Source organism: Priceomyces carsonii, assembly GCF_900007245.1.
Source record: "Priceomyces carsonii strain CBS4050 genome assembly, scaffold: Debaryomyces_carsonii_scaffold_4, whole genome shotgun sequence".
Taxonomy (NCBI): domain Eukaryota; kingdom Fungi; phylum Ascomycota; class Pichiomycetes; order Serinales; family Debaryomycetaceae; genus Priceomyces; species Priceomyces carsonii.
Genome location: NW_026946677.1, coordinates 1,465,416 through 1,484,377, shown reverse-complemented (window position 1 = coordinate 1,484,377; position 18,962 = coordinate 1,465,416). Strand labels below are relative to the sequence as shown.

The following is an 18,962-nucleotide window of genomic DNA, read 5'->3' as shown; positions in this document are numbered from 1 at the left end:
AGGTGGTAAGCATCTGAGAAAATAATTCGTTTTATTGCTACAAAGAGCAAAATGAGTGGCATAAAAGATTTGTTCTGAATCCTCTGAAATCATTTCAGAAGAATAAACTTGAAATTAGTGTAATTGAAGACAGTGAGTCGTCTATAGCAGATAATAATGTTACCGTCAGAGGAATCTCTACTCGTCACATGCAGGTCATTTTGTTTGCGGGAGGGATCGGGACTGGTTTGTTCGTTGGTACGGGGGCAACTTTGAGTACTTGTGGACCTGCGCCGCTAGTGATGGCTTTTTGTGTTACCAATTTCTTTTTATGGAGCTTGATGAACCAATTGGGAGAGATGGTCTCTTTTATTCCTTTGAATGGTGAGACAACTCTCTATGCATTGAGCAGGAGATATGCCAGCAAGTCTTTATCCTTCGTAGCGGGATGGAATTTGTTTTATGCCCAAGCTATCATCGCACCTGCGGAGATAACAGCGTGTGCATTCGTTATACAGTACTGGACAGATTTAAACCCAGCAATTTTTATCACTATATTTTTGGTTCCTACCATTGCAGTCAACTTGCTTCCAGCTAAATATTTTGGGGAGGCCGAATTCTGGGTTGCGAGTATAAAAATTATTTGCTTAATAGGTTTGATAATTGTTGGAATAGTGATTTTTTTTGGTGGGGCTCCAAATCTGCATGGTGTCTTGGGTTTTCATTACTGGAAAGATCCCGGCTCCTTTACAAACAGCCTCTTTTCAGGAAATCTAGGTAGATTTTTGTCATTTTGGTCAGCTTTAGTCAAAAGTGGATTTAGTTTCATTTTGGTTCCGGAATTACTTACTTCCTTTGCCTCGGAAGTAAAATATCCTAGGGAAAATATGCCAAAAGCGTGTTCAAAGTTTTTCTATCGTTTATTGATATTCTTCACAGTGGCACCTCTTGTCATAAGTGTGATTGTTGCTTCTAATGACAGCAGGCTTATGGATGCGGTGACTTCTGGAAAATCATCCGCAGCGGCAAGTCCTTTTGTCATCGGTATACAAAATGCTGGGATTCCTGTTTTAAATCACATCATTAATGCTTGTATTTTGACTTCTGCTCTCAGTTGTGGGAATTCATTTCTTTTCGCTTCATCTAGAGTATTGCACTCATTGGCATTAAAGGGTGATGCACCTAAAATATTTTCGAGAACAACCCGTTCTGGTGTTCCTATTTATGCTGTTTCACTACTGTCTTTGATCGCGCTTTTGGCTTATCTTAATTGTTCCAATTCTGCAAGTACGGTGTTTAACTGGCTTACCAATATTGCAACAATATCTGGGTTTATAAGTTGGATTTTCGTTTCAATAACATACATCAGATATCGAAAAGTAATAAGTTTTCTTGGCTTGGATGATAGGGTTCCTTTTAGAACACGTTTCATGTATCCGATTGCTTTTGTCACCATGACATTTTTCACAATTCTTTGTTTAACAAATGGCTACACTGTTTTCATTCGAGGTAACTGGAATGTGAGTAATTTTGTTGCTGCGTATATTAGTATTCCTATTGTTATTGTACTATATGTTGGAGGGCGTGCCTTAAAACGGGAAAGAGAGAACTTTTACGATCCTGTAACCGTAGATGTTTTGTCAGACCTTGAGGAGGTTGAGACTTCGTGTACAGAAAAAGAGCCTAAAAGAAACAAGATTGTGAGTTGGTTGCTTTGATATATGAGGTAGATTAGAATGTTATTGGAGAAAGATCTGATCAAGCGGAGCTATGCATTAAAAATAATTTCGATTACTAAGTTACAAAATTCTAACTATGATAGACAGTCTTTTTTCATTGATATAGAGCTTCTCATATTTGCATATTTCAATTAAGAGATGCTAGTTTTCCAATGGATTAATTTGACTGCAACATTGTCGATTTGCGGTTAAAAATTGGGATGCTTTAATAGGCTGCCACCTAACTTCTAGCCGCCAAAAGATTCCATGACATATTTAAAGTCTGATCCCGCTTTCAATCCTTCGAGAATTTAGCAAACTGTTGCAATTTTTTTGTGTACACATTCGTATTCATATGCTCTATTGTCATATTATTTCAGCACCAATATCCTTATTTTACAGTTCACCCAAGTCTAGTATTCTTCAACTTAGAAATCACAGTCAGAATGTGACAAAGGCAAAAGCATTCGACGAAGATCTTAACTAAGCTAACGCGCATAATGAATGCAGCAACGTAAAAGGAATTGACGGTTACAGGAATATAATTATGACATCTGAATACCACAATTTACTTTTTCCATTCAAAGAAAAAGAATTCATCACACCGGGTTTCCTCGTCAGAACATTCTGAGCCCTAAATGTATATTCAAGATAATATGTGCATCACTTGGACAAAATATCTTCCGCAGAAATCGTAATCAAACATTAATCTCTTAAAAATTGATTGATCCCCTTAAGTTCCAGAGAAGCCTACCCAGCGAAAATACCGATGAAAAAGTGTCTTCCTTTAATTAAACTTTTTCGCAGCGATTTCACCATATGCAATAGTAGTTCTTTAAACTTAAAACTAACCGTTGTCCATATTTTTTGAAAGGTCATCAAAATCTATCCCTAATTTAGAAAAGAAAAGATCAACATCTGGGGCACTGTTCAATCCATGTTGATCATCCCAAAACTCGCCCACTTCATCCAAGGGACATAAATCTGCAAAATAATTTTCTAGTGACCAATTATGAGCCGCCACAGGTGCAAAAATTTCAGGAAATTTAACTTGAAGGTAATGCACCCCATACCATATAAATAGACAAGACTTAAAACAGGAATAGAATTTCGTACACGAACTCATCCCGTTTGTATAAAGTTCTTCCAAAACATGTGCAATATTCAACATTGTTTGCTTCTCATCATCATATCGAATTCCAGCCCACCTGATCAAGCCTGAGGAATCAGGACTATCAAAATATCCAAATGCATCACTCAAAGAACACTTCCCTTCATGAATACGTACAATTAAAGATATTACGCAAGAGAGAACCATCTTCAGGTTTCTCCATATTCTAGAAGCTATTATATTCTCATATTCTGTACCAAACATTGCGCTAGGATCCTTTGAAAATTCATGATTCACCTTCAAGAGAATCAAAGCTTTTTCAATCGCTAGCGCTAGATACTGGTTTTTCTCCTTTGTTTGGAATTCATTATCATCACTTAAATTCAAGTATAAAAAATAATATAACGAATAGCTCTTGAAAGATAAGTCCAATCTTAGTATGAATTCTCTTACTCTTTCACTAAGCCCCCCTTCCACCAATATGTACTTATCTTGAGTACGTAGCTGTCGAAAAGTTCTTGTATCATTTTCAAGTATACTATTCAAGTATTTTAATAATTGACAGATACTTCTTTCATCAACAATTCTTTTATCGACCAAATTTAACATTACATCTCCCACAGATTGAGATACTGATTCCATATATTCGAGGTTTCGAAATACTCCAGGCGATTGTTGAAATTTGAGATTATTCAGTAAAATGAATGACGTATCGGACGCTGAGATATTCGTCGACGGGCATTGGCCCTGTTCAAAAGTTCGACTTGTGTTAAAATAACATATGTGGATCCAAGCATTTCTCCAAAAATACATAGTTTTGCTATCTAAAAATTGACTAGGATACGATTTAGGGTTTCTATCTAATCCTATCTCCCTTGCAGATTGAATTATCATAGATTGCAACATTGCCACATCATGAAGTGAATCATCATCTTCAGGGCAGTGCATTCTATAGACAAGCAAAAGTAGAAACCCCTGTACTGTCGTAAACGTTACTATTTTTAATGTCACAAGAGATATAAGTAACCTACTAGCACATTCAATATAATATGTTGAAATTTTCAAATTGGAAACTCTTCCTTTAGAAGGTAAAGAGATGAATCCAAATCGTAAAATGATAAGCAAAATTGCAATCTCAACTCTCTGTTTCCTCTTACTATGACTTATAATACAATAATCACCTTTGTCTTGAATTAGCAGATATAATTTTGGAACCATAGATTCTTTGTCAATAAACAGGACTAAAGGATAACAAGTATTAAAAAAATGCTCTATTAATAATTCGACATGTTTCAACGCAGGAAGTTTACCGATTTCAGCTGCCAATTGTGCAGTTCTATCCAGCATTGGTGACTCCCTTACATCGCATGCAGATAACTTGAAAACTGCTTTGTCTGGCATGGTATTCTCATGAAGATGCTTGTTGAGCTCATCAAACACAGCTTTGGTATTTTCATCTCTCTGAAAGTTTGCAATAAATGAGGTTGGTCCTTGGTACACTAAAAATGAGTTTATCATAACAAACCCATCGAAATCTTGATTCTCTTTAGCCAAAATGGGTAAGTTCAGATTAAAAGTTGGTGGATCCTTCGGGTTTATCAAATGGCCCAATGTACCTCTTATTTTGGCCGCGGGCCCATTACCATCTGAATATGATTCAATGATTGAATTTTTAAGTTCAATAGTTTCCTCCAATAACTTGATTTTCGATTTCAACGAATCAATTTTCAATCTTTGTCCTTCGCTTTTTTTAAGAACTTCAGAGGTCGCTTCATAAACGCAGTCACTTTTAATCCCATCTGTAGCGCATCGACCACAGAAAGGCCTCTGTCTGTCGCATTTTGTCTTTCTTTTTCTACAACTCAAACATGAAGGAGGAATTCGCCTCCTCTTTCTTGAGCTACCATTGACCGGGGCCATTGTTATTACTATCTTTTTATTTGCAAATAAGGAATTAGGATTGACTATTCCGGGTCTAGTAGACACGTCCCGTCTTGCAAGATTATACTCCTTGCAAGTTCCCCGTATAGAAAATGTAGAAAAATGATTTAAAGCTAAAATTTAATGATATACCGTGGAGTGCGAAATTGTTTCTGCTTTTGAAATGGTGTGACACAGCGAGAAGATTACATTTTTGCACCTCATGCCATGGCCTCGAGAGAATAGTAATGACTATGTAAAAGGAATGCAAATATTAATAAGCAGCTCATCTGATAGGGAAGCCCTGTGGAGTAAGGATACAAAATTTCGGATCTGTTCCTCTAGAGATAAATCCGAAATAGAGTCTTAAGGTGGGCCGGCAGGAATTAATCAAATCCGTGGACTTAACATAAAGTCCGGCTCCAGATATATGTATAAATAGTGCCCCAAATTTATCAAGGTAATATCAACTACAAACTTGAATTCAAAGAACGCAATGGCAGAATTTACAATAGTTAGTACCGGGTTATCAAATGGATTTGGTGTAATCACAGCAGATAAAATTGAAAATGAGAGACCAGATTTGCATCACATACTACTTTGTCGCAACCCTAAGGCCATTATTAAAAGAAAACAGGTCACAGTAATCACTTGTGACCTTAGTTCAATCAAGAGCGTACAGAAGGCTTCACAGGAAATCATAAAGTTGGTAAATCTAGGGAAAGTTCCACCCCTTAAGTACTTTGTAGGAAATGCAGCTATTCAATATCCGACACGTACGGTTAAAACAGTTGATGGATTTGAATCTACTTTCCAAACCAATGTGGTCTCATACTACTTCATGATGAAGGCTTTATTACCTTTGTATCAGCAGCATTCAGGTAGCAGAGTTATATTGACAGGCAGTGATGTCCATTTTGGTGATTTAAAGCACACCTTGGGCCTTGTTCCACCTCCATATTGGAGTGACAATGTGGATGAATTACTATTTCCAGTGGGAAATGGAGCTGACAATGACCCCGAATCTATGAGTGCGGGAGCTCGTGCTTACTCCTCAAGTAAATTGGCCCTCATATATTATGTTCATAAGTTGGCAAAGTTGTACCCAGAGGTTGACTTTTTAGTTTACAATCCAAGAATTGTCATTGCAACTGGATTAACTAGACATGCAAAACCCTTTGTAAAAGTAATGGCTACTATCATGGGACCATTACTCTTGTTACTACCCTCAGTATCTATTCCTTCAACGGCAGGTAAGGTTTTTTTCGATACTATATTTAGCGATGAGGTGTTTGATAAAGTTAACAATGTTGCTTATTGTGATAAAGGAGACATCATAAGATCTTCTGAAGATTCATATAATGAGAAAAGAGAAGAAATATTATGGAGTGCTCTTGAGCTGATCAAAGTTTAATTGTAAACAGACAACTGGTTGACATATATGACTGTTCTCTTATTATTACTATTACCATTATTATAATTTTTGTCTTTATTTTATTATTATTATTATTAGTGTCGTTCATTATACAAGTAACACGCTTTGAGAACTATCTATAAATGCTTTCTTGTGAGACCTTCAGAATAGCTTTGCGGGGCGAATTTGAACACATATCTTGCTATTGTTAGCAAATTTCATATGAATGCTCAGATTTGACGTGAATCTATCTTTTTCTCTTGTCCTCTAGGCAGCTCAAATTCTCATCCAGCCAATATTCTATGGAGCTTGTGTATCAAGTGGCACGAAGCCTATTATTATTTTTCACCTGTCCTTTGGAAGAAAGACCTCTCTGTTTGCTCTGTACCTTGGGACTCTTTGCTTATACTCTCAAAAACTCCTTCGTCCTCCGATGACTTAATCTCATTATACCCATAATTTCTATTAATATTAGACTCTTTACGTGATGCGTCACAATTCATTTCTCGTTGACCACCTTGGTCTTCATTTTGGTTGCTGTAAGACGGTCTTCTAAAAATCCGATCTAGATCTGTAAAATCACCCTTTTTACGTTCTTTACTGCTTGGACAGGCTGATAATCCAAAATCTATCAACGAAATTTTACCTGCAACTGAAACATGAATATTGGAAAGTCTGACATCATTGTGGCTTATCCCCAAAACATGAATTTCCTCAAGTCTTAATTTGATAACGTCATATACTTTGTCATAGTTCCACTCAGATATGGGTAACTCTTCTCCTAGATCTTCAAATATATGCATTGGCTTACTTGGAATTCCATTTAGGTATCCAGATACGATGAGTTTTGGAAAGTTTGAAGCAAATTGAGAATTTGCGATAATTTTGTTAATTTCAAGTTCATTCACAAACATATCGTAATAGTCTTCTTTCTCTGGAAAATTTTCAAAAGCCAGGTCTGGATAATTATACAATTTAACAAAAACGCTAATAGGAAGTACGTATCTGAGTCCAGGATAACATTTGGGGGCATCGTAGATTATACGACAATATGTATTACCATGAATTACATCAAAGTCAACATCCTCGATATTTTCCTCGATTGAAATCAACTGACTCCTGAGAGCACTTCCAGATAATTTGCTCCGTTTACGGTCATGAGATGGTTCTTCCACAGGTCTAGGAACTACATTCTCAAATGGGTCTGATCCTTTTGTTTTGCCCACCACCTGAAGTGTTGTTGCCAACCTTTGTTTCGTATCGAGTGCGCCTTTTCTCTCTTCGTAGAAAAATCCTGCAATTGCTGATCTTAAAGTAATGCCATGCTCGACAGTCTCTGGATCGTTGATAACGAAGTAGTCTATCGTCATTTTTTCGTCGTCAACAAATTTATACTTGAAAAACCCAGAAAATGATTGATGATCTGAAATGAATACTCTATCCGTACCACAGAGTAAAGCTTGATAAATATATTTCCTTAGAACTAACGCACATACCACTCTGGGTGTCCATTCTCGGTCTTGAAATATAGTATGCGTATGTGTTAACTGCAGTCTTAATGTTCTCTGACCCGACAAATCTGTCTCATAGTTTGCAATGGCCATTTTCAATTCTTCAAAACCCTGGTTTAAATAATAATTTTTCTTTTCGTAGTCACCTATCGCGAAGCAGATTTCTGGATTTTGTAGATTAGGCGCTGATTTATCTACGGAAATGTGAGCGATATCTGGTTTTATTATCCGTCTTCTATCTAAAGGCGGTCTTATGATAGTTGGCTTGCCAAACTTATGATACTTCCCACAAATCTCACGGTAAAGTGTGTTAATCGAACCCCCTATTCCTTCATCGAAGTATCGCTGGATATCACCTTCCACATGAGTAGCGTCTCCAAATGGATAAGCATATCGCTTCAGCAAGTAGCCATCACCGATAATAGATTCCCTAAGAGCGTCATTAAGTGGAGCAAGGTAAGTAGTTTTGAATTCATTACTGGTCATCTCCCTGAAGTCGGCTACGATCATTAAGTTGGTGACATAGACAAGAGCTGGTATGAATACCCTAGTCTCAAGGGAAACAGATGCATCACTCCTCGATACTATTCGGTCCTCTTGCTCCACTGCATACATATCCTCTGGCATATAATCGCGTATCCTTAATAAATAAGTGTCTAAAAAGACTCTGGCATTCTGTTCATTGTCTAGCTGAACTTTGGCATATAGCTCAGGATTTATCCTAATGTAATCGTTCTCAGGATCATCAAGTGTTATGTCTTCACTTTCTTTACCTGAAAAGTACATACACGGCATTGTGGGATGACCATTTCACCTTGATCGTAATTCGAATAATTATTGGATTGAAAATCCTATATATAGTTCAAATTAAATACTTGTTGAGCCGTGTTCCCAATTTAGAGATCCGATCGTTTGAGCCTCTGACCAACTGATTCGAGAAGACGACTGAGTTGTTCTTCAATGAAGATAATGACAGAACTTCTCAGGCGTAGTATATCGACTAACTATCTGAAGTGGAAGGTGCGTGTGTGTCACTTTTTTCTGAGTACCTGCACTAAATGCTATTAGTAGATGCAGGATATATTATTGCGTATCCAGTGCCATGCTAGTATTCAATGTGGTACCTTTTATATGTCGATAGATTCTATCATTACAAACACTAAATTAGTTCCATTATAAACTTGGTTAGGTGGAAAAAAGTTTTTTGGTTTCTGCTTTAGTTCTTCGAACGATGTCTCTGAATTGGTTACCAATTGTATCACAATCTTCTTCCGTTGGAATATTCGTATAGAGGCTTGAAATATCTTCTGCAAAAACAAATTGAAATATCTGACAAACAGATTGTCATCATTTTTCCGTCTAATGCCCACCATTACATTACGTTTGGTGGGTGAAAAATGGTCTCATATACAGTATACAGGGGAGAGTTAGAAGTCTTTTGTATTTTCGATAAATCTAGGTAAACTCTTCGACCTGTTCATTAAAGTGTACGGAGAAGGCCCTTGGGAGTCTAATAGCACTGGGTTTATTGCGTGGCAGTTTTGGTCAAGTACTTGGGTCTTTTCTATGTACCTTGTAGGAGTCTTTTCTGTTTCGTGTCTCTAAAACCTTCAATTTTAAATAGCTTTGTAGCTTTTTTTTTTGATCCCAAATACGACAAAAAGGTATTGGAAAAGGTATGCTACTTGGAAGCTAGATACAAAGATAGTTTTCGCGGTAAATTGTGTTTCGCAACAATTCCAATTATATTGGAGCTTTCTAGAGATACGCAAAATGTCGAAGTGTGTAAAGATATGAAAGCAGTTGTAATTTGAGCATATTGCTTAAAAAAGTTATTTCGCTCAAGGAACTCGTTAATTTGAGCTCAGATATGTTATCATGATTTACTCAAATATCAGCTGAGGGACGTCATAATGTTGTTGTTATGCAGTTCTAGTAGATAGTACGAACTCAGAGTGAAACTAAATAAAATATAGTCTTTTGTGGTCAGGTTAAGGCTAAAGCGTTCACAATTAATGAATACTACTTATTCCTTTATTTATTAATTAAAATAGCTTGGTCTATCAGAACCAATATTGTATCGGGCTTGGTAAAATAGGTGAAACTGTATGTGATTCTGGTTGATAAATGCTTTTCCTAAAAGAGCGCATGCATCTGATCGGAAAATGTGTCCGAAAAACATATATGTATATATGATAAATATTTCATGTAGATACACTATTTATGTTAATTTGAAAGAGATCGCCTGAAGGAGTGGAGTTTCTTTTACAAAATGACTCTTGAAAAGCCATTAGTGATTCACTTAAATCCAGTAAGATTTGCCCATAATTCATGGGAGGAATTAAAAAACATAGCTGAAGTTATTCTTATCGATAATTATTCGAGAGAAGAATTTATCACTGACCTTCATGGAAAGTATTCCAATGTCGTCGCTATAGGAAGAGGTTATTTAACAGGGCATAAAGTGGGATTGTTTGATGAAGAACTAGTTTCTCACTTTCCTAAAACATTAAAATATATTTCTCATCAGGGTGCTGGCTATGACCAGTGTCATATTAAACCTATCACCGACAAGGGGATTCAGGTTTCAAATTGTCCTAATGTAATAAGCAAATCAACGGCAGATACCAATTTATTTCTTCTTCTAGGTGCAATGAGAAACTTCGACGAAGGTCGAAGAAGGCTTCTCAATGGGGAATGGCCAAAAGGAGGGTTTGGGGCAGGCGCAAAAGTAGGGTTGAATCCGAAAAGCAAAATCCTTGGGATAGTCGGTATGGGCTCAATAGGCCGTGCTTTTAGAGACAGATGTGAATCACTAGGATTTAAAAAAATCATCTATTATAATAGGAAAAAATTACCGGCTAAAGAGGAAGGAACATCTGAATACGTGTCAAGTATAGAAAAACTCATTACTATTTCTGATGTTATATCGATAAATTGCCCTTTAAATCAGTCAACACATCACCTAATAGACGATAGCATGATCAGACTCATGAAAGATGGTGTTATCATTATCAATACAGCAAGAGGAGAGATAATAGATGAAAAAAGTATGATCAATAGTTTGAAAAATGGAAAAATTGGAGCAGTTGGATTGGATGTATTCGAGAATGAACCTCATGTATCCGAAGAACTACTTTCTCTTCCAAATGTTGTTGCACTTCCGCACATGGGTACGCATGCCATGCAAACAATATTGGAAATGGAAGAATTAGTAGTTGAAAACATCCGCTCTGGATTGACAACTGGAAATGTTTTAAACAGAATACCTGAGCAAAGAAGTATAGCTTTTGGTTGAAAATTAATTATTTATATATTTTTAAGTATGGAAAGGCTAATTTTTAATTATTCTGTCAAAAATGGAACAAAACAATTGCACATTATTATCATTTAGACCAGCAATATTAATTCTTCCATTTCTGGGAAGATAAATATGAAATTCTTCAATCATTTTCTTTACTTGTTCCGGGCCCAATCCGGAAAACCAGAAAAGGCCCTTTTGAGTCTTTATGAACTCCCAGTTTCCTGGGGTTTCGTACTTCGTAGTCAAGGTGTCATAAACCATCTGGCGAATCGTATTTAATCTGCAGAAGATTTTTTCTAGATCATCATTCCATTGACTCATCAATTCTGGACTGTTTGATACTTGTGAAACCAATCTAGCGCCAAAAGCTGGAGAGCTAGAGCACTCAGCTCTGAAAATATATCGAATCGTATCTCTCACCACGTCTGTAAATGTTGGATTTTGTGAGACAATGTGAAGGCAACCAACTCTTTCTCCATAAAGCCCCAAACTCTTCGAAAATGACTGACAAAATAAGATGTCTAATCCAGTATTAATAAGCATTCGCACAGGCCAAGCATCTTCTTCTAACGAGCCAGAAGCAAGTCCCTGATAGGCACCATCAATAAAAGGAATGAGCCCTCTTATTTTCATTATTGAAGCAAGTGTAGCCCATTGCTCTCTAGTTAAGTCAGTACCAGTGGGATTATGACAGCATAGCTGTAAAATGAAAACCGAATTTTTTGGTGCACAATTCATAGCGTCTACCAATGAGCTAAAATCGACTGTTTTTTTTTCAGGATCGTAGTAGTTGTAAGTGATTATCTTCCCTCCAGCTTGTTCGATCAAAGGTATATAGTTGGGCCATGCTGGAATCCCAAGATAAAAATTTTTGAAACCACAATACTGAGCTAAGAAAGCAGAACCTAAATGACAAGCTCCTGTTCCTCCAATAGTCTGACATGATGCAACTTTACCTTCTTTCATTGCACTTTCGCCCACAGCAATACGAGCTGCACATTGTACAAAATCAGGTATTCCTAAGCAGAGATTGTAGTCATGGCCCTCCTTGCTCAAATGCAAAAGATCCTTCGCTTTTCTTATTGAAGGCAATACATATGGTTTGCCTTTTTCGTCTCTATATACCCCGGCGCTTATGTCGATTTTGCAATCACTGTCATCATTTGCAAGCTTTAATCTGATGTCATTAAACTCATCTGGAGCCAGATATTCAAGATTTCCGAAAAGTGACATTCTTAATAGTTGTGCAAATTTGTAATTTCTACTAAGTACAATGTGGGTATGTATTACCTGGGTTACATTCAAGTCTTATACTAAGTGATTTATAGCGTGCGGCTTGTATCATGATCGGAAAAAGAGGGCCGATCTGAATTTAAATTCGAGATAGAAGTTTTTTAACAGAAATTAAGGGCGATCTTTGGAAGTACAAAGCCCAAGCTAAGAATGCATGTGAGAGAGCTGGAAGTTGCATTTAATAAGAAATCTAGCAAAGCGTACGTATCATATGTACAACTATGATGATCAACATTAAAACTGACAAATTTATTTAGATGCTTGAGATGTAAAAAACGAAAGTCAAAGTGTTCTGGAGATCAGGTATGCCGAAGCTGCGCTCTAGTGAAAGCTGAGTGTATTTATGTAGAGAAAGAAAAGAGGGTGTCATTATTGAATTCTAAACTACAAGGCATGAAAGACAAAATAAAGCATTTAGAAGCCCGTCTCGCTGAATTCGATGGACAAAAGAATGATCCAAATCCTATTGTAGTCGAAGACAAATCATGGTACGTCAAAGATCTGAGGAGTTCCAAGTTACCTCCATCGACTAATGATTCAACCAACTTTACCAAGGTCAAAGACAGACATTTAGAAGCTGGTTCGTCGGACATCGTAATATCGAAATTAGCGGAAATGCAACATATCAACGTATCAGCAAATGATAACTTTTCGAATCTATACAACAATAAGCTACCTCAGAAACATATTTCGAACAAGGAAGGAATTAAAAGCATGTCTCTTTCTTACGCAGAAGAAATGGTTAGTTACGCTCATTTTTACCTAGCATCAGTCAACTTACCATTTGAGGAAGGATATATAAGAGCCAAACTTCGCCAGTTCTATAGTAATGGACATTGGGAATTTCTGTCAGATGAGTATTGGAAACCACTTATTTATGTGTTACTCGCGCTAGGTCAACATTACATTGGTATTCGCTCAGATTTAGCTGAAGGAGAGTTGTGTAAAGAAGATAAACTAGTTCCTGAAACATATCCGTTATTTTGGGCCGGGTTGTCTGAAATCTTCCCTTTGAGAAATGTATATAATGACAAAATCGTCATAATTTTAATTTTAGCAGCGTATTACTTTAGATCCATCAATGAAGATCAAAATGCAGTAATGTATTCTACATTGGCTATGCAAGTTTCAATACAATTGAATCTACATCTTCAGCCAGAAGATAATGCTTATTCTGAAGAAGACGTCGAGATTAGAAAGAGAATATTCTGGTCTGCTTTTACTACCAATAGGTTTTTATGTGCCAAATTAGGACATCCCACCCTACTTGATGCATCTGATATAACTGTTTCATATCCGAAGATGGTTTCTTTTGACGATGGTATCTGTAAAAAGATTACTTTTCCTGATGCAGAAGACATGAAATCTTTTCTTGAATTAGCTAAAATAGCTGAAGATATTGTGAACGTGGTATATAAAAAGAGATCGCTAAGTGGAAAACTTGCTGGTGATGATGGTGGACTATTGGCATCAGTTGATATAATAATTCGAAGACTAATTGACTGGAACGAAAATCTACCATCCAACTTTAGGTTAAAATTAGACGAAAGAAAACATGGTGATGGGAGGATGAAAAGACTTAAATGCTCACTCCATCTCAACTACTGCTATCAGATTCACCTTGCTACAGTAGCCGTTCTTTATCAGCTTGTACATGAAAAAGCGCACGCAGAGGATAGCTCATTCAGCTTAGCTAATATCTCCCTGAATATCTTGACAATGTTGACTATTTGCATCAATGCTGCACAGCTTACAACAAATATTATGATAACGTGCTTCAAAGAGACGACTATTGCAGTGTTCGGGGTGGTCGATGTAGATTACGTTTTCAGTGCATCCTTGACATTTTCTTTGTCAAAATTCTTGGGTATGTCTGATGAAGGCAATATACAAAACTCACTCAATTCTTGCTTGGATATTTTACAGGAATTATCCCGGAAAGGTAACTCTAATGCTACGGCGAAGTTTTCGAAAATCAGACTTTTCATCCAGGGACTAACAGAGAGGTCTAACGAAACGTTCGAATTTCATTTCAATTCAAATCATTCGGAGAACAACTTATTTGATCTATCAGAAGGATCAAAACAAAAACATGCCTCCGATGCAAACGAGTCGATTTTCTCTTTAGATTCGTTCCCTCAAAGAAAGGACGAGGACGAACGATTATTATTCCCATCTCAGATATTAGACACTTCCTTCGTACCATCTTTAAATGATTCGGTACTCAATAGGAAGTCCAAATTCTTTGATGAGACCGATGTCGAATTTTGGGAAAACGCATATTCTAACATTCATATTTGGGCCGGTAACATTGATCATTGGGACGCAACTTGAAGCTCAACTCAAAAATGTTTCCTTATCGGTGTATGCACCACTATATGCACCACTTCACATTTTGAGGTCTTTCGGGACCAATATTCCGATCGTGAGGTAAGGTGCAATCCGAAAGAGAGTATAAATAAGCTTCAATTCATTCAATATATATGCCAAATTTTATAAATTAATAATCATAATATCATTAAAATTATCTAGGAGTATCAAATATGGACAAAGGAATCAAAATAGCCATTGGTAAGTAGGGGATAATAAGACTCAGTTTGAATCTGCATGTAAAGACTAACATTTCATAGACAGGGGAGGAACATTCACTGATGTATACGCTTCTCTTCCAGGAAAAGATGAGATGGTTTTTAAATTATTGTCTGTGAACCCAGCTAATTATCCAGACGCGCCAACTGAAGGTATTAGAAGGGTTTTAGAAGTTGCGAATGGCTGCGAAATTCCTAAAGGAGAAAAATTGGAACTCACATCGATTGAGTCCATAAAAATGGGTACTACAGTTGCAACAAATGCACTTTTGGAAAGGGAAGGTGCAAGAGTTGCATTGCTAACTTCGAAAGATTTCAGAGACGTTTTAGCTATAGGTAATCAGACAAGGCCAGATATTTTTAATATCAGTGCAAAGAAATTAGAGCAATTATATTCAACTGTGATTGAAATTAATGAGCGTATTACGTTAGAAAATTATACTGAAGGAGGAGGCCCCCAAGAGCCCATCACCCTCGAAAACAACAAGGACCCTAACTTAGTTGCAGCTTCAACAGGAGACATCATTAGAATCCTTGAGAGGCCAGATTTAAATAAAGTCCGGACTCAATTGGAAGAATTAAAAGAAAATGGTTACTATAACATAGCGATTTGCTTCTTACATTCATATCTTTACCCGGAACATGAAATCCAAGTAGCACAGCTCGCTAGAGAAATGGGGTTTCAGGTTTCAGTTTCTACTGAATTGCAACCTCAGATTGGAGTTATCAATAGGTGTAGCTCAACAGTAGCCGACGCATATCTTTCACCCAAAATTCAAGAATACCTTAAAGGCTTTGGATCCGGATTCAAGGGCGGCCTAGAGGCTATGGGTCACAAGCTTTTGTTCATGCAGAGTAATGGCGCTCTCTGTCCGTGGTATAAATTTACTGGACTAAGGGCAGTTTTGTCGGGACCCGCTGGTGGGGTTGTAGGATATGCAAAATCTTGCCACGATAAAAGAGAAGGAATCAAAAAGGCAACCTTGGGCTTTGATATGGGCGGTACATCGACAGATGTGTCTAGGTATTCAGGAAGATTTGAGCATATTTTTCAAAACGTTGTAAGTGAAACACACTTAAATACTCCCCAACTAGATATTTCAACGGTAGCGGCGGGAGGAGGCTCGATGTTGTTTTGGAAAAATGGTATGTTCGTTGTGGGACCTCAATCAGCTGGCGCTGATCCGGGGCCTGCATGCTATCGTAAAGGAGGGCCGTTGACCATTACAGATGCCAATGTTTTTACAGGTAGGCTATTGCCAGAATTCTTCCCTAAAATCTTCGGACCTAATGAGGATGAACCATTGGATGTCGGAAGATCAAAATTACTTTTCGAAAAATTGGCTAATCGAATCAATACGGAAAGCAGTGAGTTTAAAATCACTCCAGAGGAAGTAGCATGTGGGTTCTTGAAGGTAGCTAATGAAGCAATGAGCAGGCCCATTAGAACTTTGACAGAAGGAAAGGGATATAATACTTGCGATCATAACCTCGCTGTTTTTGGTGGGGCTGGAGGTCAACATTGCTGTTCTATCGCTAGAACTTTAAATATTGAAAATGTTGTCGTTCACAAGTATTCTTCATTATTGTCTGCATATGGAATATCTTTAGCAGATGTTGTGGTAGAAAAACAGCAACCGGTTTCATTGATCTGGAATGAAAATAATTTGGAAAAGATAAAGTTAAAAGTTAAACAGTTGCAACAAGAGGTGCAATCGGAGTATGAAAAAGAAAAGACAGGAGATAATCCTACTACAATTGAATCGTATCTCAATATCAAGTATGTGGGTACTGATACCTGTTTAATGATTTTGAAACCAACAGATAGCTGGGATTTTGAATCTCTCTTTATAAAAAAGCATCAGCAGGATTTTGGATTCTCATTAAATAGAGGAATCATAGTTGAAGACGCTAGAGTTAGATTAGTTATACACAGCGACAATGACGATCAAATCAACCCATTCAAAGAGGCGAATGTTATATCAGAAGTTAAAGTATCTGCCCCATTTAAGGAGCATAAAGTCTACTTTGAAGCAGATGGCTGGGTTACTTCTAAAATATACTTTTTACACTCTTTGCCTAAGGGCTCGAAAGTAGAAGGGCCTGCTACCATAATTGATAACACTCAAACCATCGTAATTGAGCCTCGGTGCTTTGCAAGGGTTTTGAGTCAACATGTGTTAGTTACTGTTTCTCAGTCCAAGAAAGTAGATATTTCAAGCGATGTTGTTGACCCCATTCAACTTTCAGTATTTGGACATAGATTCATGTCAATCGCTGAGCAAATGGGGACAACACTTCAAATGACTGCTATTTCAACTAACATCAAGGAGAGATTAGATTATTCATGTGCATTATTCGATTCAGATGGAAAACTTCTAGCAAACGCTCCTCACATTCCTGGGCACTTAGGAAGTATGTTTAAAGCTGTGGAAGCACAGAATAAACTCTGGAAAGGTAAGTTGAAAAAAGGCGATGTATTATTTGCCAATCATCCTTCTACAGGTGGAACTCATTTACCTGATATTACTGTTTTAACTCCTGTGTTGGACGAGTCAAACAATGTACTCTTTTGGACGGCTTCTAGGGGTCATCATGCTGATATTGGTGGAATGACAGCTGGATCAATGCCTTCGGATTCGAAAGAAATTTGGCAAGAAGGTGCAGCAATTGAGTCCGCAAAACTTTATTCTGAGGGTGTATTTCAAGAAGAAACTGTTGTTGACTACTTATATAACAAGCCAAGCCAGTTCGAGGGATGTAGTGGCTCAAGAGCTCTAGATGACAACATAAGCGATCTTCAAGCTCATGCATCTGCGAACTATAGAGGAATAAAATTGTTAACTTCCCTTATCGAAGAATTCGGCATTGATGTTATCAAATTATATATGAACGCAATTCAGAAATCTGCGGAGATGGCTGTTAGAGATCTTTTGAGAATTGCATATGATAGATTTGGTGGACAACCGATGAAAGCGGTTGATTACTTAGATGATGGGACTGCTATTGCCGTGACTATAACCGTTAATAGAGAGGAGGGAACTGCTGTCTTAGATTTTTCAGAATCTGGAGAGCAATATTATGGAAACTTGAACTGTCCTATTGCAGTACTATATGGTGCAATTCTATATGTTTTAAGATGTCTTATCAATGTCGATATTCCCCTTAATAGTGGATGCATGGCACCTCTCGATATCAGGGTTAGAGAGGGCTCCTTGTTTCAAGCTTCTTTTGAAGCAGCCACTGTTGGATCAAATGTTGAAACTGCCCAAAGAATCACCGATGTGATTTTCAAAGCTTTCCGTGCTGTTGCTGCATCCCAAGGGACTTGTAATAACTTCACGTTTGGCTCATCTGATAGTAAATATGGTGTTTTTGGATATTATGAGACTATTGCTGGTGGTGGTGGCGCAGGAGAAAACTTCAATGGTCAGTCAGGTGTCCAAGTGCATACAACAAATACCAGAATGACAGATTCTGAATCTTTCGAAAAGAAGTATCCATGCATTATTAGAAAGTATGAAATAAATAGAGGATCTGGAGGTGAAGGTTTGAACAAAGGAGGCGATGGTGTCATTAGAGAAATTGAATTTACAATTCCGCTACAAGCCACTTGTCTTATGGAAAGGCGTGTATTTGCTCCTTATGGAATGGATGGAGGATATCCAGGAAGAAGAGGATACAATTATTGGTTAAGAAAGCAACCCGATAACTCCTTCAGAAAAGTTGCTTTAGGTGGAAAGAATAGCGTCTGGACGAAGCCAGGTGATAGGATTAGAATCGAAACGCCATCTGGAGGTGGTTGGGGTAAGCCTGCTGATCAAGAATCTGGGCTGGAAGTTTTAAAAATATGCGAGGCCAACTTCCCTTCAATCAATTCTAAAAGTATGCCACCAAAAATTTTGACAGGTAGTGTTGCCATCAGAGAAATTACCCAGGCAACTAACTAAGATTTAGGCTCTTTTAAACCTCTAATAGTTAGATGATTTTTACAAAGTTTATAAATATATTCTTCAAATTTCATGACTGTTTAACAATCTACCGAAATACTAACGAAATGTATGAGAACAAGAAATCCCATCTTGAAATAAATGAAGGAGTTAATCAAGAACATTGATGAATCT

General features: G+C 37.3%; 8 protein-coding genes across 8 annotated transcripts; 5 read left to right on the top strand and 3 right to left on the bottom strand.

The window, feature by feature from the left end:
• Positions 1–188: 188 nt before the first annotated feature.
• PRCAT00004290001 (uncharacterized protein) lies at positions 189–1,697 on the top strand (the record flags this gene model as incomplete). Its single annotated transcript, XM_062954279.1, has 1 exon — positions 189–1,697. The coding sequence occupies one exon, from the start codon at positions 189–191 to the stop codon at positions 1,695–1,697; it is 1,509 nt and encodes a 502-aa protein (XP_062810997.1).
• Positions 1,698–2,544: 847 nt separating this feature from the next.
• On the bottom strand, positions 2,545–4,728 carry PRCAT00004289001 (uncharacterized protein; the record flags this gene model as incomplete). The annotated part of the gene is made up of 1 exon (XM_062954278.1): positions 2,545–4,728. The coding sequence occupies one exon, from the start codon at positions 4,726–4,728 to the stop codon at positions 2,545–2,547; it is 2,184 nt and encodes a 727-aa protein (XP_062810996.1).
• A 496-nt stretch (positions 4,729–5,224) lies between these two features.
• On the top strand, positions 5,225–6,142 carry PRCAT00004288001 (uncharacterized protein; the record flags this gene model as incomplete). Its single annotated transcript, XM_062954276.1, has 1 exon — positions 5,225–6,142. The coding sequence occupies one exon, from the start codon at positions 5,225–5,227 to the stop codon at positions 6,140–6,142; it is 918 nt and encodes a 305-aa protein (XP_062810995.1).
• Positions 6,143–6,480: 338 nt separating this feature from the next.
• On the bottom strand, positions 6,481–8,448 carry PRCAT00004287001 (uncharacterized protein; the record flags this gene model as incomplete). The annotated part of the gene is made up of 1 exon (XM_062954275.1): positions 6,481–8,448. The coding sequence occupies one exon, from the start codon at positions 8,446–8,448 to the stop codon at positions 6,481–6,483; it is 1,968 nt and encodes a 655-aa protein (XP_062810994.1).
• A 1,477-nt stretch (positions 8,449–9,925) lies between these two features.
• PRCAT00004286001 (D-mandelate dehydrogenase-like dehydrogenase) lies at positions 9,926–10,951 on the top strand (the record flags this gene model as incomplete). The annotated part of the gene is made up of 1 exon (XM_062954274.1): positions 9,926–10,951. The coding sequence occupies one exon, from the start codon at positions 9,926–9,928 to the stop codon at positions 10,949–10,951; it is 1,026 nt and encodes a 341-aa protein (XP_062810993.1).
• Positions 10,952–10,987: 36 nt separating this feature from the next.
• AAT22 (Aat22p) lies at positions 10,988–12,190 on the bottom strand (the record flags this gene model as incomplete). The annotated part of the gene is made up of 1 exon (XM_062954273.1): positions 10,988–12,190. The coding sequence occupies one exon, from the start codon at positions 12,188–12,190 to the stop codon at positions 10,988–10,990; it is 1,203 nt and encodes a 400-aa protein (XP_062810992.1).
• A 453-nt stretch (positions 12,191–12,643) lies between these two features.
• On the top strand, positions 12,644–14,584 carry PRCAT00004284001 (fungal specific transcription factor domain-containing protein; the record flags this gene model as incomplete). Its single annotated transcript, XM_062954272.1, has 1 exon — positions 12,644–14,584. The coding sequence occupies one exon, from the start codon at positions 12,644–12,646 to the stop codon at positions 14,582–14,584; it is 1,941 nt and encodes a 646-aa protein (XP_062810991.1).
• Positions 14,585–14,793: 209 nt separating this feature from the next.
• PRCAT00004283001 (uncharacterized protein) lies at positions 14,794–18,788 on the top strand (the record flags this gene model as incomplete). The annotated part of the gene is made up of 2 exons (XM_062954271.1): positions 14,794–14,821; positions 14,881–18,788. The coding sequence occupies 2 exons, from the start codon at positions 14,794–14,796 to the stop codon at positions 18,786–18,788; spliced, it is 3,936 nt and encodes a 1,311-aa protein (XP_062810990.1).
• Positions 18,789–18,962: the final 174 nt, after the last annotated feature.